Raw genomic sequence first — 20,100 nt, 5'->3', positions numbered from 1 at the left:
TTACAGTTTCCTGTTTCTTCGCATGCCTCGTAATTTTTTGTTTCAAACTGGGCATTGCCATTTTGGATTTGTGGCAACTCTGGAATCAAGATTCCTCACCCTCCCCCGTGTTGTTGTTTGTTGTCATTGTTTGTTTGCTTTTGAGTGAAATAATTATATAAGGGCTGCAGTTTTTGTCATGTCTGGCCACTGAAGTCATTGTGCCCTTAGCTTAGTTATCAGCTAGTACTTTGTTTAACAGAGATTTCCTTAAATACATGGAACCAAAAGAAGCTTCATATTTCTCTGGTGATACTTTGTGTTTATGATGTGGGCTAATTTAGGAGTATTACATTATTTTTAAAAAAACAGAGGGTTTTTTACATAATTGCTTCCTGCCTGGCTTCGGGGCTCCCCACTTTGGGTCTTCCCTATGTGCTGCTTCCCAGGGCGAGTCAGTCTTTGCAGTTCTTTCAGGTGTATCTTCCTGTTCTTAGTGGGGTGGTTGCAGCAGGTGGGGGAACAAAGGCATTCATTCTCTAATGTTCTTATTAAGCCTCAGTCTAAAGTGAACCTTAGTCTTAGGGTTGGGTCTTCAGAGAGTTTTCATCCTTCCTTTGTATTTAAATGCAGAGCCTAGCATGTATTCCTTCCTCTTTTTCAGTGATAGAACTGTTGTTTTATTCCTCTAGCCTTCTCTTAGCTGCAGTGGGCTTCCATGGGTGCTCTCATGCTGTAATTTTTATTACCCTTTCCCCTGTAGATTAAGCTTTTGTTTCCTGGAAAAGGTAAGGAAGACAGGCCTGTCTCAGTAGAGTTTTCAGTGGTGATTATTTGTCCCTTTTCCTGGCTGCAGAAGGTTTCCACTAGTGTCCTTAGCTACAGTTTTTGTTGCGCTTTTCCTGCAGATTAAGGTTTTTGGTCTGCAGGGGAAATAAGGAAGATGGCCTATAACTGCTCTTCTCCCGAGCCAGTACCACAAGAGAAAGCTTTCTTAGGACTTTTCCCCATTCTTGTCTGTCCGTACCAGGGCCTGTTCGGTTTCCTGGAAGAAAAGCCTGGTAGAAGGTATAAACCTCCTTATTTTGGGGGCCTCCAGGGGTTTCACGTTCTTATACTAGGCCACATTCTGCCTTTAGCAATTTATTAAGGAGTCTTGGCTGAGGTTTCTTATCGGTACTCAGTGGCTTATGTACTAGATAAGCAAATACTGCAGTTCTGTTCTCTCAGCAAACACCTTTCTCTGTTCAGATTTTGGATTCCTTGGTTAATCTGAAACTTCATTTCTCTGATGGGTTTGTCTATTTAATTTGTAATTTTTCTTGTTATAAGGGTGAGAAGATGCTCTTTTTATCTCTCTGTAGGAAGGGATAATACTGGAAGATTTAAAGTCTTAGTTTTCCTAGCTTTTCCTTCTTCTTCGTAGGAAGCAGAAATTCAATATGAAGAGCAGATTAGTAAACTTATTGTGGAGATACAAGAACTTAAATGGCAAAAGGTGAGTATTTTTTTCTCAGATTAGCATTTTCAGCATCTATTTAAGAATGTATTTTAATCTTTAATTGCAAACGTTTAAATTTCTTAAACATATTCAGAGGATTGTGTATCATTTTAAACTCTCGAGAAAATTTCAACTAAAACTATTAATAACGTTTGGGCTTCCAGTAAACTCAGAATAATTTTTTTCAGACTTTCGCATAATGAAATAGCTGAGGGTGACGCTGAAAACTGTGAACTGTTTTATATCTGAGAAACTGTGTGTTATAGAGGAGTCAAAGTATTTTTTAAGAAATGAAACCTCAGAATTGTAACATTATTCTAAGCTGTTGCTACATACTGTAACCAAATATAAAAAAAATAATATCAGATCGGATTTTATCTCCAATCTTGTCTATATAAAAACATTTTTATAGTACTCCTCATACCTTTCCATCAAATTAATTTTAACAGTTAAAATTGAAAGCTTAAACGATGAAGGTACTTCTCACTATTTGGCAGTATTGAAGCAAGAATAGGAGGTAACATAAGAATCAGAATTCAAGTGACAGAGGATAATGTTTAAAAATTAGCTATGAGAATTAAAGTATTTTAAATTAGTTGTTAACCCTAGGAAAAATAGAAGTTGTATAAGAATAGGAATGTAATCATGGTATACCATATGGCTCTATATTGAATAAAATTACAAAAGTCATAATAGTATAAATACGGACTATTGATTTAAGCCACAATTTTTATATAACTCTGTTGGAAGAATAGAGGGATGAGATGTAGGGTAATGGTTGTACAAGAAAGCTAAACTCCCAACTATCATAATAGGAGATCAGTAGATAAATTTTTTAAATTGTGAAGTCAACATGTATTTAGAAACATAGAGTCAAATAATAGAAACATTTGAAAGTGGTGCTCTTAGGCTTAATTTATTTTTTAATTATCAGAATTATTTAATAAAAATAGAAACAATTCAAACTTGAATCTAAAGAACAGAACACACAACTTCTGCCAAAAAATGGGAGGAGGAGAAGGAAATAAAAGAAATGGAATCATGTATGTGGAATTTTTTCAGAAATGCCCTGTGGTAATTGTGGTTTTGCAAAAACTTATTTCACTGAATTTAAAGAATCATATGTTGCCGTATGAACAGTAGAGCTTAGACAATAAAATTGATTTCTTTGGAAATTCTAAGACTATAGTCTGCTTGTATACTAGGATATTAATTTTATTTACTCTTGATGAAAGATATTTTCTTGAAGAAGGCTTTAGAGCAAGCCATGTTCAACGTTAAAAAATTTAAAAAGCGATGTGTTTTATCATAAAACAGCTGGAAGCAAAATTACTGTATGCTGATTCTAACAATTAAAAAAATCATAAAATTAGTTTAAAGTTTCATTTCAAGAACATGAAGTAATGTATGCAATAAATATGTTTAACTTTTATTTAAATTATGAATCCAATTAAAATTTAAAACAAAATTTCTAAGAATTTGTTTTAATTTTCATAATTTTTTAAAATAGGAAAATCTTCAGAATCAAAAGGAAACATTAGCAAAGCAACACAAAGAAGCAATGGCAGTTTTTAAAAAGCAGGTAATTATATAAGGATAGAAAAACACTACAGTTTTAAATATTGTACTTTTTCCCCATTCTCATGAATATTTTAAGTTGTTCTCCACACACACTGAAGACAAAAATGGTATTATTGGAAACAGGAAATGAATAGTTATTTTGAATCACAACTGATAATAAAGTGTGATATAATAGAATGAGTTAGTTATGGAGAGAAACTGGGAAAACTATCTTCTTGGAGATATGTTTTCATCTGTCCTAAATAAGGTTCGTGATGTGTGTCTTATGCTTTCTTTCCTTTTCCCCCTTCCCTTTTTAATTGGAGTATCCTAGATCTTACCTTTTCCACATTATTCCTTTACTCAAGCCAGAATTATAACACTGATAACAAGCCAAGTAGGGAGATGTAAAAGATGAGGGGGTGTGATTATCATGCACTGAAGCCTCTGTAAATATTAACCATTAACAACTAAGAAAGATTTGTAGAAAAATTGAAAAAAAAGATTTCAAAGAAATGAATAGAAACTTCTTAGTTAATTTGATTTCGTATTCTTCTTTACTACCTCAAATTTCCCTTCAGTCCCTAGTTAGTAACTATGAGTATAAGAAATATGCTCATAGGGAAATATCCTCTGGAAATGTTTTTTCCTTATAGGCCATTCCAGCATACCATTTTTAAAATTTCTTTTTCCTTTCCTCTTTTTTGTCTTCATCTCCAAGTGTGTATGTTTAGAAAGACAAATGTATAACAAGAAATAAACCTGTATGATATAAACCTCTAGTGGGTTAAGGCTAATGGTAATTCACACTGTGGGATGGATTTATTTAAATAGATGATACGCTTTCTATCTTTTGGACTGAGATTGATGTCACCAAAGTTATGGGAGTTTTAATTGAAAGATAAGGAAGCAGAAGCCAAATGTACAGCATAGTCTTCTCTAGGACAGAGCAAGTATATATCTCTGTTATCACAAGGTACTTTGTGCAAAATAAGAACATCCAGGTATCTGAAGAGTAGAAGAGAAAGTGCTCTTGTGTTCTTTTTCTTTTCTTTTTTAAAGAAAGGATTCTTAAACGTAATGAGAAATATGGAAAATGACATGGAGAAGTTCCAAAGGAAAATTTTATGTTTTGACAACTTTGCCTGCTATCCTTGTATTGCTTAGAACTTAGATTATTTAATTAGTTTTTCTTTGGCACATTTGCTATAGTTTTTCTGTTTTAAAATATTATTTATTAGACTGCCACGTGCATTTTTTAAATTCTCAGAAAATACTGTCAATGCAAATACAAGTGATATTTCATATAAGTGTGTCCTCAGAAAATGTTCCATTATTATTTATGAGTAGATGGCAAATTACTGAAACATTTAAGAAAAATTGTGGAAGGGAAAAACAAACTTTCAAGGATGATTGGTGATTCTAATCAGTGTGATTAAATTGTTCATTTCCTTTGGCGACTTGCTGTTTCCCCCATTTTTATCTTTTATTATTTTCAGTGTAAAATCAGTATATTCATATAGGTTAAGTTCAAACAATATACATCTGTAAAATATTTCTGTAGTCTCACTGACCAATGTATATCACTGTTAACAGTTTACTTACCTGTATTTTAATTTTTGAAATTGTTTATCAGTTGCAAATGAAGATGTGTGCCTTGGAAGAAGAAAAGGTATTAATCCTTTCAATAATTTAAAGCACAATTAAATGTATTTAAATAGCAGTTGTTCACCATAATGGAAAGGAGCATTAATAATAAACTAATGGAGACTGTTAATTGCTTAAAATCTTAGAAACAAAAAGGACCCAAGGGAATCATATTACTTAACCACTGTCGATTTAGAGCTGAGAGTACTGAGGCCCAGCAAGATTAAACGACCTGCTGAACTTGAGGCTCCCATGTTGAAGTGGCAAAGTTGGAAATAGAACACAGATCTCTTCAGCCCAAAATTAATGCTCTTTCTACTCTGCTGCAGTGTTTTTATTAAGTATAATAGATTTTTAGTCCTTTCGAATGTAATTCCTTCTTTAAAAAACATTAAAAGGATTAGCATCTGGGTACAGACCAAGTGGAAAAGAGGACATAATTCCAAACCTAGAAATTCATTTGCCATTAAATATTTTCTCTAGTTAACTAATAGTTAATATATCTTTTATTATATTAATGAACACACCATTTATAATATTAATAATTTATAGTTTAGCAAAAGACCTTTTAAAAATTCTCCCATATCCTTAAATTTATGACAAATGTAGCTCTTTCTTATTAATTATAATATATTTATTCTAGCTATATGAATTAAATAATTAATAGAATTCTGAAGAATGCTCTACTGATAAAATGATTTGTCGTTATAAGATTTTCCATTTCGTGATATTTATAATCTTATAAAAGACTTAAATTGTAATTTTATAATATTTTGAAGTCATTAGACATATAAGTTGAAATGCAGATACAAGTTTAAAGACTGTGAAGAATTAGGTTTAAAGTGGAGATTTTGGTTCTTGAGCTCTTATGTTTCCCCATTAATAATATCATTTACATTGGAAAATACTGAAATACAGTTTTTTACTTAAAGGGAAAATATCAACTTGCTACAGAAATAAAAGAAAAAGAAATAGAAGGATTGAAGGAAACATTAAAAGCATTACAGGTAATTAGTATTGCTTAAAAAGTAATTTGGCATTTTAGCACTGAACCAATAAAATATCATTAAACATGTAAGCTAGCAAAGCAAACAAAAAATTCATATATGATGGAGTATATAATTTAGTACTTATTTTCCTGAAAGTCTTGAATTTCAAATTAGGATTTTTACTTCATTTTTTATTTTAAAAAAATATTAAAATAACTTACTATTCTTATAAACATAAATAGATATATATTGTTTTTAATATTTTATGAGGAAAATAAGTCAGGCCTATATATTAAAACATTTACCCATGGTCCTTAAAAATTGAAATAACAATTGAGTCATTATTTGCCAAGTATTGTGCTTACTTTCTGAAAATACAAAGATGAAGAAAACAACCGTTTTGCCATTAAGTTGTTCATAGTCTCAGGATACAGAGGTATACAATTAATGATGATTCATGTAATATATATCTATCGAAGGTTTTCTATGTGCCAAGCACTATTTTTAGCACTTGGGATACAGCAATGAATAAGACGGACAAAAATCTCTGCTCTTATGGAGCTTACATTCTAGAAGGGAAGACAAACAATAAAATGAAATTAAAAGTAAAATAAAGATTGTTGGGGGAAGAAGCTATTCACATGATTTCAAAGTATCCTATAAATAACATTAATTATAGCGAGCAAAATATGTATTTACAGTGGAAGGATTTTGATAGTCACTAACTTGATCAGGTAATTCATACTATAATGTGGACTTGTTTAAGCATATATTAAACTTTAGTCTGATTAAGGTAGTACAAAGTTTCCCTTTTATCCACATCCTTAGCAACACTTATCTCTTGTCTTTTTGATGAGCTAATCCAATAGGAGTGAGGTGATACCTCTTGTGGGTTTGATTTGCACTTCCCTGATGATTAGTGATGTTGAGCACATTTTCATATACCTGTTGGCTGTTTGTGTGTCTTCTTTTGAGAAATGTATATTTGAGTCCTTAGCCCATTTTTAATTGGGTTATTTGTTCTGTTTGCTATTCAGTTTATGAATTCCTGATATATTTTGGATATTAACCTTTAATCAGATACATGGTTAGGAGTTGTTTCTCTCATTCTATAGGTTGCCTTTTCATTCTGTTTATTTCTTTGGCTGGGCAGAAACTTTTTAGTTTTATACAATTCCATATTTTTTTTCTTTTCTTTCTTTCTTCTTCTTCTTCTTCTTTTTTTTTTTTTTTTTTTTTGCTTTTGTTGCCTGTGCTTTTGATGTTATATCCAAACAGTCCTTGCCTAGAATTATGTCAAGAAGCACTTTTCCTATTTTTTCTTCTAGTACTTTTACTGTGTCAGTTTTTATGTTTAAGCCTTTAATCCATTTTGTATATGGTACGGATTTTGTATATGGTGTGAGTTAAGGGTCCAATTTCACCTTCAAATAGTTGTTCAGTTTTTCCAACACCACTTGGTGAAGACTATCCTTTTGCCATTATGTATTTTTGGTACTCTTGTCAAAGATCAGTAGTCCATAGATGACTGGATTTATTTCTGGGCTCTCTATTCTGTTTTATTGATCAATGGAATGTCTTTTTATGTCAGTATTTTACTTCTAATTACTGTAGTTTTAAAATATATTTTGAAATCAGGAAGTATGACACCTCTATTTTCGTTCATCTTGCTCAATCAGATTACTTTGACTATTCAGAGTTTTTTCATGGTTCATATGAATTTTAGGGTTTTTTTTCTATTTTCTTAGAGATTGACATTGTAATTTTGATAGGGATTGCAATGAATCTGTAGGGCACTTTGGGTCATATGGACATTTTAACAATGTTAATTTTTCCATCTATGGACACAGGATGTCTTTCCATTAATCTGTATCTTTTCAAATTTCCTTATCAATGTTTTATAATATTCAGTGTACAAGTCTTCGATTCACTTTAGTTACATTTATTCCTACATATTTTATTTTTATTGCTATCATGAATGAAATTTATTTTTTATTTCCTTTTCAGATTATGTATATAAATGTGACTGGTTTTTTGTTGTGGTTGTTGCTTTTTTGTTCTGCAACTTTACTGAATCCATTTATCTGATCTAACAGTTTTTCATTGTTAAGTCTTTAGCGTTTCTGCATATATGAATATGTTATTTTCAAACAGAGATAGTTTTACTTCTTCCTTTCTTATTTGGATGCCCTCCCTCTTTTTTCTTGCTCTGGCTAGGACTTCCAGTACTGTGGTGAATAGAAATGGTGAGAATGGATGTCCTTGTCTTATACTGTATTGATTATGATTTTCACTGGACTTTTTATATATAGCTTTATTTGTGTTGAGTTAGTTCCTTATATACCTATTTTTTTGAGAGTTTTTATTATAAATGGGTATTTAATTTTCATCACATGCTTTTTATGCATATATTGAAATGTACATGTGTTTCTTTTTTTCATTCTGTTAATATGGTATTATCATACTGATCAGTTTGCTCTATTGGACTATCCTTGCACCACAGGGATAAATCCCGCTTGGTCATGCTGTATGATTATTTTAATGTGCTGTTAAATTCAGTTAGCTAGAAGTTTATTGAGGAATTTTGCATCTATGTTCATCAGGGATATTGGCCAGAAGTTTTTTGCCTTGTGTTTTTGTCTGGCCTAGGTATCAGAGTGGTGCTGGACTCATAAAATGAATTTAAAAGTATTCCCTTTTCTTCCATATTTTGGAAGAATGCAATAGGATTAGTATTAATTCTTCTTTGAATATTTGGTGGGATTCATCCATGAAGCCATCTGGTCTGGGACTTGTCTTTGTTGGGAGGTTTTAATTACTGATACAATCTCCTTCTTTATTATTAGTATGTTCAGGCTATTTCATCTTTCTTCAGTTTTGGTAGGTTGTACATTTCTAGGAATTTATTCATTTCTTCTAGATTATATAATTTGTTGGCATATAAGTGTTCATGATAGCTTCCTATGATCTGTTTTGTTTCTGAGGCATCCATTGTAATGTTTCCTTTTTATTTATGATTTTATTTATTTAAGTCTTTTTTTCTTAGTCTACCTAAGGGATTGTCGACTGTTTATTCTTCCTAAAAAACAACGCTTAGTTTTGTTGATTTTTTCCTGCTGTTTTTTATTCATTATTTGATTTCTATTTTGATCTTTATTATTACCTTCCTTCTGCTGTTTTTGGTTTTAGTTTGTTCTTTTTCTCGTTCTTTGAGATGTAAAGTTAGATTTCTTTATTTGAGATATATATTTTAATGTAGGCATTTGTCACTATAAAATTCTGTTAGTACTGCTTTAGGTGCCTCCCATAAATTTTGCATATTGTGTTATTGTCATTTGTCTCAGTATACTTTTAAAATCCCTGCTTTTTTGGACATAATGATTATTCAGGAGTTTCTTATTTACTTTCTATGTATTTGTGCTTTTTGTTACTGTTTTCTTACTGATTTTCTTTACTTACTGTTATTAATTGCTAGTGTCATTTCAGTGTGGTCAGAAAAGATACTTGGAATGATTTGCTCTTCATAAATTTGTTAAGACTTTTTTTGTGACCCAACATGTTATCTATCCTGGAGAATGTTTCATGTGCTCTTAAAAAGCATGTGTATTCTTCTGCTGTTGGGTGGAAAGTTCTATATGTCTTTTAGGTCCATTCGATCTATAGCGACATTCAAGTCATCTGTTTCTTTATTGGTTTTCTGCCTGGATAACCTGTCTATTATTGAAAGTGAGGTACTGAAGTGTCCTACTATTATTGTACTTCTGTCAGTTTCTCCCTTTAGATCTGTTGATACTTGCTTTATATATTTAGGTGCTCTAATGTTGGGTGCATATATACTTGTAATTGCTGTATCTTCCTGTTGATTGACTCTTTAGCATTATGTAATGACCTCTGTCTCTAAAGACAGTTTTTGACTCAAAGTCTATTTTGTCTAAGATAAATATAGCCACCTCAGCTTTCTTTTGGTTGTTATTTGCCATATCTTACTTTCAGCCTATATGTATCATTAAATCTAAAGTGAGTCTCTTATAAATAGTATATCACTGGATCTTAATTTTTTAAGTCCATTCAGTTACTCTGTGCCTTTTGATTGGAGAGATCAATCCATTTACATTTAAAATAATTATTGGCAGCTGTGGAATTTTTTATTTTATTTATTGTTTTTGTTTTGCAGTTGTTTTATATATCTCTTTCCTTCTTTTGTTATTTGGTTATTTTGGTACTGATTTTCTTTGATTTATTTCTCGTTTGTAAATCTTACAGGTTTTATCTTTATGATTATCGAAAGTCTTGCATAATATATCTTAAAGTTATAACTGTCTACGTTAAGTTGATAACAATTTCAATTGCATACAAAAGTGCTACACTTTTACTGCCCCCCTATTTTGTATTCTTATATTGTGTATCCATTAACACATTTTTGTCTTTTAACTTTTATGTTATGGCTAAAAGTAATTTATGTACTGCCATTACAGTCATATTTTTCTATATTTTTCTATATATTTACCTTTACCAGTGGCGATTAGACTTTCATATACTTTTGCATTGTTGTTTGGCATATTTTCATTTCAACTTTAAGAACTTCCTTAAGTATTTCTTATAAGGCAAGTCAAGTGGTGACTGACTCCCTCAGGTTTTGTTTGTCTGGGAAAGATGATCATTTCTTTGCTTTTTAAATGATAGTTTGGCTGGGTATGGTATTCTTGGTTAATAGTTTTTTCTTTAAGTACTTTAAATATATCATCCCACTTTCTCCTGGCCTGCAAGTTTTCTGCTGAGAAATCCACAGATAATTTTATGGGGGTTCCCTTATATGTGACAAGTTGCTTTTCTCCTGTTCTGTCAAAGTTCTCTCTTTATCCTTGATGTTTGACAATTTGATTATAATATGTCTCAGGATAGTCTTGATTTGGTTCATCCTATTTTGAATCCTTTGAGCCTCATGAATCTGGATATGCGTTTCCTGCCTAAGATTTGGAAAGTTTTCATCCATTATTTCTTTAAATTATCTTTCTGTCGCTTTCTCTTGATTCTTTTTCTGATTTTCTGTAAATCTCATAGGCTTTCTTCACCCTCTTTTATTCTTTTTTCTTGTTTGACTGGATAATTTCAAATAACCTGTCTTCAAATTATTGTGGGTTTTTTTTTTTTTTTCCTTCTATTTGATGAAGTGTGCTATTGAAGCTCTCTTGAATTTCCGTTTCATTCATTACATTCTTCAGCTCTGGAATTTCTTTTTGGTCTTTTTTTTTTTATGATTTCTATCTCTTTATTGGACTTCTAATTTTATTCATGTAGGATTTTCTTGATTTCTTTAAGTTTTCTAACAGTGTTCTCTTATAGTTTGCTGAGCTTTAAAACAATTATTTTGAATTCTTTGTCAGGTAGTTCATACATCTCCTTTTCTTTGGGGTCAGTTACTGGAGTTTATAATGTTGCTTGTTGGTGTCATGTTTTCTTGATTTTTCATGTTCCTTATAGCCTTGTGTTGGTGTTCATTTGAAGAAGCAGTGATCTCTTCTAGAATTTTCAGACTAGCTCTGACAGATGTAGGCCTTCGCCTGTTGGTGGGTGCAAGAGTGCTAGCTGAGTTGGGTGTGTGGCAGAATTTGGCAGCTCTGGCTCAGTGAGGAAAAGCAGTTGTGCCTCTGGCTCTAAGAAGGGGCACAACGGCATGGGATCTAAGCATCTCTATCACCTGCGGTCAGTGTTGTCCTTGTCCTTGGCAATGGAGTCTGCTGGGGTTCTCAGTGTCGAAGGCTGTTGGTGTCATTCTACTTTCTTTTCCCCCATTGAGGAGGCATTATGGCTAAGCTGCCTGAGCCTATGAGATGGCATAACAGGCAAAATGCTTTCTATACTTTTCTATTTGGCCATCCTTGTGTTTTTGTGCTCTGCTGGGTTTCTACAGCTTCTTAATCGTACTCCAGGGCTTTTCCAGAGCTATTTTCATTTGTAGGTAGTAATTAAATCATGTGTGTGTGAAGAAGGTTCTAGTCTGCCATCTTGCTATCACTTGCATGAATTCTTTATATTTCTTAGAAATAAGCCCTCACTGTCTTTGTTCTGAGTTTCAAATAGTTTCTTCAGTTTGTCATTTGTGTTTTGATTTTGTTTTGGATTTTTGTTTAATTTTTGCTATGAATTATTTATTTATGTTTATAACTTTTGGAGTTTGTCATGGTTAGAAAGGCTTTCAACACTTAAAAGTTATAAAGGGATTAGCTCATGTTTTCTTTTATTGCTTCCTATGTACTAAAATTTTACATTACATCTTTGATCATTTAAAGTTTATTTTTGTAACAGAGTATGAGATATGGATCTAAGTCTGTATTTTTCTAGATTGTTATCCAGTAGTCTTAACACTGTTTAGATTCCCTCATTTGAGATGTTAGGCAATCTCTATTTTGGATTTCTTTTGTTACTTTGATGTAACAAAGTGAATAAAAATTAAGCACAACAAAATGTCAATGAGTTCCAAGAAGAATGTTTTCAATAAAAATAAGGGAATAGAGTCCATGCCTCAGATTGGATAAATAAGAAGCTGGAAGATATTAGTGATATAGTAAAGAATCCTTGTATCTTGGTTCAACAAAAAAAAGTAGAAAGTGATTAAAAACTTCAGGAAAAACTGATGACTTTATAATTAAGGCATAACGCAAATTAAAATTTGGAATAGTTTTGATAAGTTAATGGAGTATAAGAAGAGAGAAGGTATTTAGGTCCTGACCCTCATAAAGTCATCCTTCATATAGCACATTGGACAGGTAGAGAAGGAAATGTAACATTAGCACCCTTTTGGGCTCAGCATTAAACAATACCTATATTGATTGTAATCACATAAACACTGTTGGCTTTCATTTTTTTATAGTTAACCTATAAATAAAGCATGGAAGACTTAATTATGATTATAGAACCAAACTTAAATGTTACTAACCTTGTTGATGAAAAACTAAAAGTATAGTAAGATAAAATTGAGTCCGATGTATAGAAATATTCCTTAAAGTTGATGGAATAAGAAATAGAGATTTAAGTCTCCTATTTAAGTTTATACAGTTATATAGTTTAGCAATTCTTATCATACCTCAGATACCTAGCTTAAAATGATCCCATTAGGTAAACTTTTTTCCTTATGGTTTATAGAAAAATTTTAAAAAATTATTCTTGTAATAGAGTAAACAGAAATTATCAATGTAGCTATTGTAAAAGACTTTCTGATTGTTTTTTCACAGTATATTGAACTAGGTATAACTTATCTCTTATTTTTCCTATTTTCTTATTTCTTGGTAAATCTTGAAAAGGTATTACATTTTTTCCTACTAAAATGTTATCAATAAAGAAATAATCAATTTTGTTATAAGTGCTTTGTTCTGTAGCATTTCTTCTTAAATTTTTAAATTTAATATCATTCATACATGTTTAATTATCTGGATAGTGTAGTGAGTATTTTCAAAGAAAAAGAAATTCTTGCACAGGCTGATCCTCTATAAAAGCTGTAAGGTTTTATTTTGCCTTGTTCAACCCGTGACATAGTGCAAGTGATGTATAGGTTACCTCATTGTCTGCTGAATATGATACATGAAAAGTATGGAACAATGAAGAAGATACTTGTGCCGTTTTCCCTCTAAGTTAAAGAAACTTAAGGAAAGTTCCAATTCAATTATAAATCTGATATAAATTCACTAAGCATCATGTAGCAACCTCCCTGTCTCCTTTAGTTAGAAAGTTACTTCTTTCTCTTCTTTACTTTTTTCTTTTTCATACTTACTATGTGCTAGGTACCAAGAATAAGCAGTCAAATAGTGCCTTTTCTTAAAGGGCTCATAGCCCAGGGATTCCAAAACAAGACCACCACACACCAAAAATTGAAGTATTCTTGCTTTAATGGATTCTTTAAATATATTCTTTTTATTTAAACATGACAAATTTTTACATGATTTCAAAGTGATTGGTTATATAGCAGGGCAACCTGACAAATTAAACTATATAATCAGTATGCCTAGAGTGCTAAATAAAGAGACTTTGCTGATTGTCCTGTAGATTTCAAGTAAATTGTTTCTGCCTATTATGACTTATTACATGATCCTGTGGTAAAACACTGTGTTCTTGACTCTCGGTTTTCCTTTAGGTAAAATGAGGAAATTGAAATGCATCAGCATTTCTCAAATAACACTATTTTGTAAAGCAATACCATATCTACATTCCTTACTCTAGATATAGGAGTAAGGAAGTTTAGAAGAGGTCTTCGTTCCCCCTCCCACAATAGGCATAAACAAGAGGACATAGATAAAAGATGGTGAAAACTGTATTGCTAGTAATGGGATAAATGACCTCTAAGATATTCAGTTCTACAGCTCTGTGATGCCATGTTATTTCACTGAATTTTAAATTTACTGAATTTATAAATTAAGATATTAATTCCTCTTCCATAACTGAAAGCATATTTAATACATAATATACTATTTCTGCTAGTTAAGCCTAACTTTATTAGGCCTTACCTAAACTACAGTGACAAAAAGGAACGAAATTCCTGGAAATTTAAATGTGTACATTTATCCATAAGAGATTCTTAGACACTTGGGTAATTTTATAGTTTGGAGATCATAAATTTACAGACATATTGGAAATACAATACAAAGAATTTATTTATTTTTGAATGATTTAATTAAGAATAATATGCTAATCTGATACATGCCGTACTACTGCACTTACCGTAGTATATCTTTTCTGCAATCGGGGACTTGTTTCTAGAAAACTATTATCACGACCATCAAAATTAGGAAGTTAACATTAATGCATAACTATAAACTAATTCTCATGCCCCTTTCAGCTCTCACCATTTCTCCTAATAAGGTTGTTTATAGCAAAAGAATGCAATTTAGAATCTTATGTTGTCATATCTCTTTAATCTCTTTCAGTCTGGAGCAGTTCCCACATCTTTGCATGATTTTTATGACTTTAACATTCTTGAAGATGACAGACAAGTTACTTCATAGAATGGCCATCAATTTCTGGTTGTTTCCTCATGAGTAGAGTTAGTTTCTGTGTCTTTGGCAAGAATATTACAGAAATGATGCCTTGTTCCTGTAATTGTATTCTATCAGTTCATAATTTCAGTTTATCTCATTATAGGTAATGTTCACTTTGATCATTTTATTAACATAGTTTCCAACAAGTTTCTCTTTTGGAAAATTGTTCTTTTTCCCTTTGTAATCAGAGTATTTTATAGAGAAGTACTTTCAAATTAGGTACATATTTTGTTTTTCATCAAACTTTCAATATATTCATTTATTTATATCAGTATAGACTCTTAATTTCGTATTTTATTCAATGGATTAAGATCCATGTCTCTCATTATTTATTTTGATGCTGAGATTATCTTTGGTTTGGCCAAGGGGAGTCCATTCAAACTGATTTCTGAGTCTTTGGGACATGTCTTCATCATTCTTTCAGCATTTTCTTGCTTTCAGATTAAAACAAAATGTGCCAGGATTACCTTGTAGTTTACTTGACCTTCCCCTGGAACAAATCATTTCTCTATGTTGCCCTGGTTCCTTTTGATAGAATACGGTATGTAGAAGAAGCCAAGATCTGGGGACTGTTAACTCGTTACTGTTGCAGTGTCACTGCACTCAGACCCTCTCAACAGTCAGAGCTAAGGAAAATATGTAGATATTTATATATACACAAATATATATGTGCATATTTATAATTATGTTTATTTCTCTATCAATCATGTATATTGAAAACCATGAATTCACATTACCTTCCATTCAAAACTACAAGGTTAATTTTAATTTATTTCCTTTTCATATTTACAGTTCTTTCCTCTTACAGTGAGAAATATTACTTTCCTTATCCTTAATATATTTACTTGTTTGATAAATTACCCTGTATATAAGCAGTCCACCATTCTTCTGCTGCACCTTCCTTCCTAATGTGGTTGCCCTCTTTTCCCTGCTTGGGCTCTGATACCTTAAGCTGGGTTCTTCTGGGTCGCTTTCCTCACCCTACTCAGCTTCTGATTCCTCACAGTAGGTTGCCCTCCACCTCATGGGGACTCCCTATTTTCCCTACTCACTCTTGATATCCTGTTCTGAAATGCCGCCACCGTGACCCCTTTACCTCTTCTCCATGGACTCCTACCTTGCCTTACCCCACCTAATGGATCAGGACTAAGTTATTCAGGAAGGGAAATGGATTAAATGTTTTTAACATAGTGTTTTGAGGGACTTTATTCCCCAGTAACATAAATACAATTAATGGAAAACTAAAGTTTACCCTAAAGAAATGTACTTCACAGTCAACTTTTCATAAAATTTTTCACAAAGTGAGGGAGAATGTAATAAAACATTTGTGCTTTATGTTTGAAATTGCCTTCTATAAAGTAAAATGTTAACTGTAGAATCTAGGCAGTGGCTATATGTGGGTATTAGCTGTAAAATACTTGCAACTTTCCTGTATGTTTGAAATTTTTTATAATAAAATGTTGGAAAAATATTTAAAAAAAGAAATTGCCTTCTATAGTTAATACATTAATTAGGGTCAGTATAGTTTTGTTCTTGTGTTAGAAAGGTGCTTATATCTGATACGTTGAACCAATTTTGTGATTTTTGGATTTAAAAATATCATTATATACAGCATCCATAAAAATATTTCATGTCATTCAAGTTACGTTACTTTCAAATTCAACTTAGGTGTCATAGGAATGCAGCTGTGTGGTAGCTTTTAAAGTTGGCAGTGCTCTAGAGGTGCTGATAAAACAGCAGTGAATCATGATTCAGAGAGAATAAAATGCAGAGATGTTAATGTCCGAAGAACAGTGACTTGAAAGAATTTGGTAAATTTGCTCTAGATGTATTAGTTTTTCTTGCACAAGTAGTAGCTGTATTAGCGAGGGTTCTTGAATGAAACAGAACCTATAGGAGATATATGTATGTATCCGTGTGCTTGTGTATGAAGATATTTATTATGTGGAATTAGCTAACACAAGTAAGAGACAGAGAAGTGCCATAATCTGCCATCTGCAAGCCAGGGACTGAGGAAAGCCAGTGGTATAATTCTGAGTCTGAAGATCTGAGAACCAGGGGAATCCATGGTGTAAATCCCAGTCCAAGGGCAGGAGAAGATCAATGTCACCACTGAATCAGGAAGTTAGAAAACAGGATAAATCCATCCTTCCTCAGCTTTTCTATTTAGGTCTTTAATAGATTGGATAAGGTCCACCCACAATGAGGAACATTGTCTACTGAGTTCATTGCTTTAAATGCTAATCTCATCCAGAAACATCCTCACAGACACACCCACAGATGTTTACTGTGGACATGTTTTGTCAAGTTGACATACAAAATTAACCATCACAGTAGAAGATAATAAATTCAGGATTGAAGTTCAGGATCAGAGAGAAAAAGGGTTCTGAATTTTTTCTTTTTCTTTATTTTCTAGATGACCTCTACTCTTTTTCTTTTCTTTTGTCTGTATGCCTTCAAAACAAATACTCTGATTTTACCAGTCTCATGTATTTAAAATGAGATCTACATGCAGAAGACTTCCAAATGTACATCTCCAGCCCCAAATCCATTCTTAATTATCTCTTGGATATCAGAAAGACATCTCAGACTTGACATGTTCAAAATCAAGTTCCTAAAATCGCCCTCTCATGAAAACTAATTTGTCTTTTCTTATTAATCATAACTTTCTCTTTTTTTTTTCCTGTTGCAAAGATTTTTTTCAGCTTCTTAGAGTATATCCAGATTTCGACTACTCTCAGGATAACAACCTCATCATCCTCTTTCATCATGATTATTGCTGTAGTTTATAGAGGTCTCCCGGCTTCCCCCTCTGTTCTCCATTAGCATTAACTTACCAGTGATCCTTTAAAGGAGTAAGTCAGGCTTGGAACTCTTCAGTGGCTTCTTGTCTCATTTAGTATAAAGCCTAAATCTGTATTAATGCATTAAAAGACCTACAGTGATTTGGCCCTCCCACTTCCCCCTACTCCTACTCTTCTCTGAACTCATCTTTGGTTTTCTTCCCCTTGCTTACTCCCTTACAACCACATTGACTTCCTTTCTTTTCTTTGAGCACACCAGGCATTTTCCCATCTAAGGGCATTTGCACGTGCTGGAATACTCTTCCCACTTCTCTCAAGTCTTTACCCAAAAGTTTCACTCTCAGAAATGACTTTCTTGGCCATCCTGTATAATTCCTTTCCCTGATTTTTCTTTAGCATTTTATCAACAACTAATAGACAATATATATTGCTTATTATCTATGTTCCCCAGAATTTTAAGCTGGACAGGATTTATTTTGGCCCAATATCATACCCCCAATTTCTACATCAATGCTTTACTTACAGTAATCATTCAATATTTGTTGAAGAAATCACACATAATCCATTGCACCAAAATGAAATAGAATTATCAGCTTATTCAGGGTAGTGTGCTGAAAAATTTATTTCATAGAAAATGTGAAGTAACAACTGTATTTTTTCTTAAAATTTAACAAATATAAGCAAGTTTAAGAAAATGAGCACTCATAAATGGCCGGTTGGAGTTTGGAGTTTAACTTCGTCAGCTACTTTGGAGGACTATATAAGAATTGTTAAAAGTTTATGAGAATGAACAGTCTTAAGAATTCTGCTTCTTGGGCTTTATCCTGCTGAAATGAATAACTAGAGAATTCTGGGTACAAGCATATTTATTTCAGAATAGTTTCATAAAACTGAAAACTGGGTAATCCTGCAGAAATGAAAGTGATTTGGTAAACTATGGTATAAAGAGTTTAATATTATGTAACCATTAAAAAGTTATAATTTGTCATAAAAGTGTTTGTTATATAGTATGTAAAAACACAAAATAGTATATATATTCCTCTCCCCATTGGCTCTCTTTTAAAAAAGTATAAATGTATAGAAAAAATAATCTGTTAGTATCAAAATATTAGTGATTGATATTTATGGGGTGTGAGATGATTTGTTTAAAACAGCTTTTCCCCCTGTGCTTTCTTCCCTATCCCTAATTTGTTTTATCAGATTTTCTTCAATGAAGAGCTAACATTAAGTAACAAACTCCCCTCAACTACTCTGACTACTCTTGCTATCCCTCTTGCTTTATTTTTCTTCGTAGTAGTTGTCACACTCTAACTTCTTTACTTTTTACTTATATTTTATTATCTACCACTACTCCTGCTGGACATAAAGCTTCTTAAGAAGAGGAACTTAGTTTTGTTAACTGCTGTATCCCAGGATCCTGGGAAAGTAACCGGTGTATAGTAGGTGTTGCATAAATTTGTGTTGATAAACGAATGCATTGTTTTTGTTATGAGGAAAAAAGTTATGGTAAATAACATTTTGAAAAAAATGTCACCAGAAAAATATAGTGCATGGAAGTTAAACACCACGTTTTGTAGCATACAATTTTAATGTCAGGAGGAATTTGTAACAGATGATTAAAGAATTTTAATGAAATTTTTTTCCCCTTGTTTTTTCAAGGTTTCTAAATATTCTTTACAGAAGAAAGTTAGTGAAATGGTAAGGAAATAACAAAATTTACACCTACCCCAGATTAATACATAATGTGCATAGTATTTTTGTCAATATAAATATGACATTTATAGTAAAATAAAGTTTAAATTGGATATTAATATCTTCTTAAATGAATTTGTTTAACATATTTATTTCCAGATTATATGGTGTTTACATATTATACAATAAATTTAACATAGTTCCCAAATAATTGGTAGAAGTTTTACATTAAAGTAAAACAACACAGAAATAGGAACAAAACCTCTTAATGATATTTTTTCCTAGGTATTTATGCAAACATGGAATTATAGCCTGAAAAACTAGAATAATATGAAGTGTCATTTGAATACAGCACTTGGGATATGATACCCACCCTTTGTCATTCAACAAGTGTTTATTGTTCGTTCCTCTTCTACAGTATATTAAAAATTAATATTTGCATTTTTATAGCATAACATTTTATGGAATATTTACTTTGATATTCTCTTTTATCCCTATTTGATTCAAAATGATTTTTTTTTTGTATTTTTGAGCAAAATTCTCCCATAGTCACTTAAATATTCAGAGGGCTTCTTGGGTGGGTTTACACTATTTCATACTTCCTTCTTTGGAGCAGACTGTAAGGCAGGTAAAATTAATTTTTAAGTAAAGTTTATATGTTGTATAAATGAGAAGTAAGAAATAAGATTTTATCCTTATGATATTAAATACAAAAACATAAAGTATTTTCTTCTTGAAATTGTTTTGGTGTATTAGAAAATAAAAGAGCCATAGGAAGATTGTTAAGCTTGATTGAATAAAAGATGTGAAATTCTGTCACTGTTCAACTGGAAAGAATAAAGATAATATTGTCAGACTGTTTTAAACTATGATTTTAATTAAGAAGCTGAAAAACTAGA

At 31.9% G+C, this 20,100-nt stretch overlaps 1 protein-coding gene across 3 annotated transcripts in view; it reads left to right on the top strand.

Moving 5' to 3' along the window:
• The window catches only part of CCDC73 (coiled-coil domain containing 73), a 220,122-nt gene that overhangs the window by 164,075 nt on the left and 35,947 nt on the right, over nt 1-20,100 (top strand). For all 3 annotated transcript variants that reach the window (XM_036221505.1, XM_016147087.2, XM_016147089.2), the window contains 5 exons: nt 1,406-1,477; nt 2,991-3,062; nt 4,677-4,712; nt 5,620-5,694; nt 19,169-19,207. In XM_036221505.1, the coding sequence (XP_036077398.1) occupies nt 1,406-1,477; nt 2,991-3,062; nt 4,677-4,712; nt 5,620-5,694; nt 19,169-19,207 (294 nt within the window). The remainder of the gene's footprint in view (nt 1-1,405; nt 1,478-2,990; nt 3,063-4,676; nt 4,713-5,619; nt 5,695-19,168; nt 19,208-20,100) is intronic.

Source organism: Rousettus aegyptiacus, unplaced genomic scaffold (assembly GCF_014176215.1).
Source record: "Rousettus aegyptiacus isolate mRouAeg1 unplaced genomic scaffold, mRouAeg1.p scaffold_m13_p_5, whole genome shotgun sequence".
Classification (NCBI taxonomy): domain Eukaryota; kingdom Metazoa; phylum Chordata; class Mammalia; order Chiroptera; family Pteropodidae; genus Rousettus; species Rousettus aegyptiacus.
This window is presented reverse-complemented; position numbering and strand designations above follow the sequence as displayed.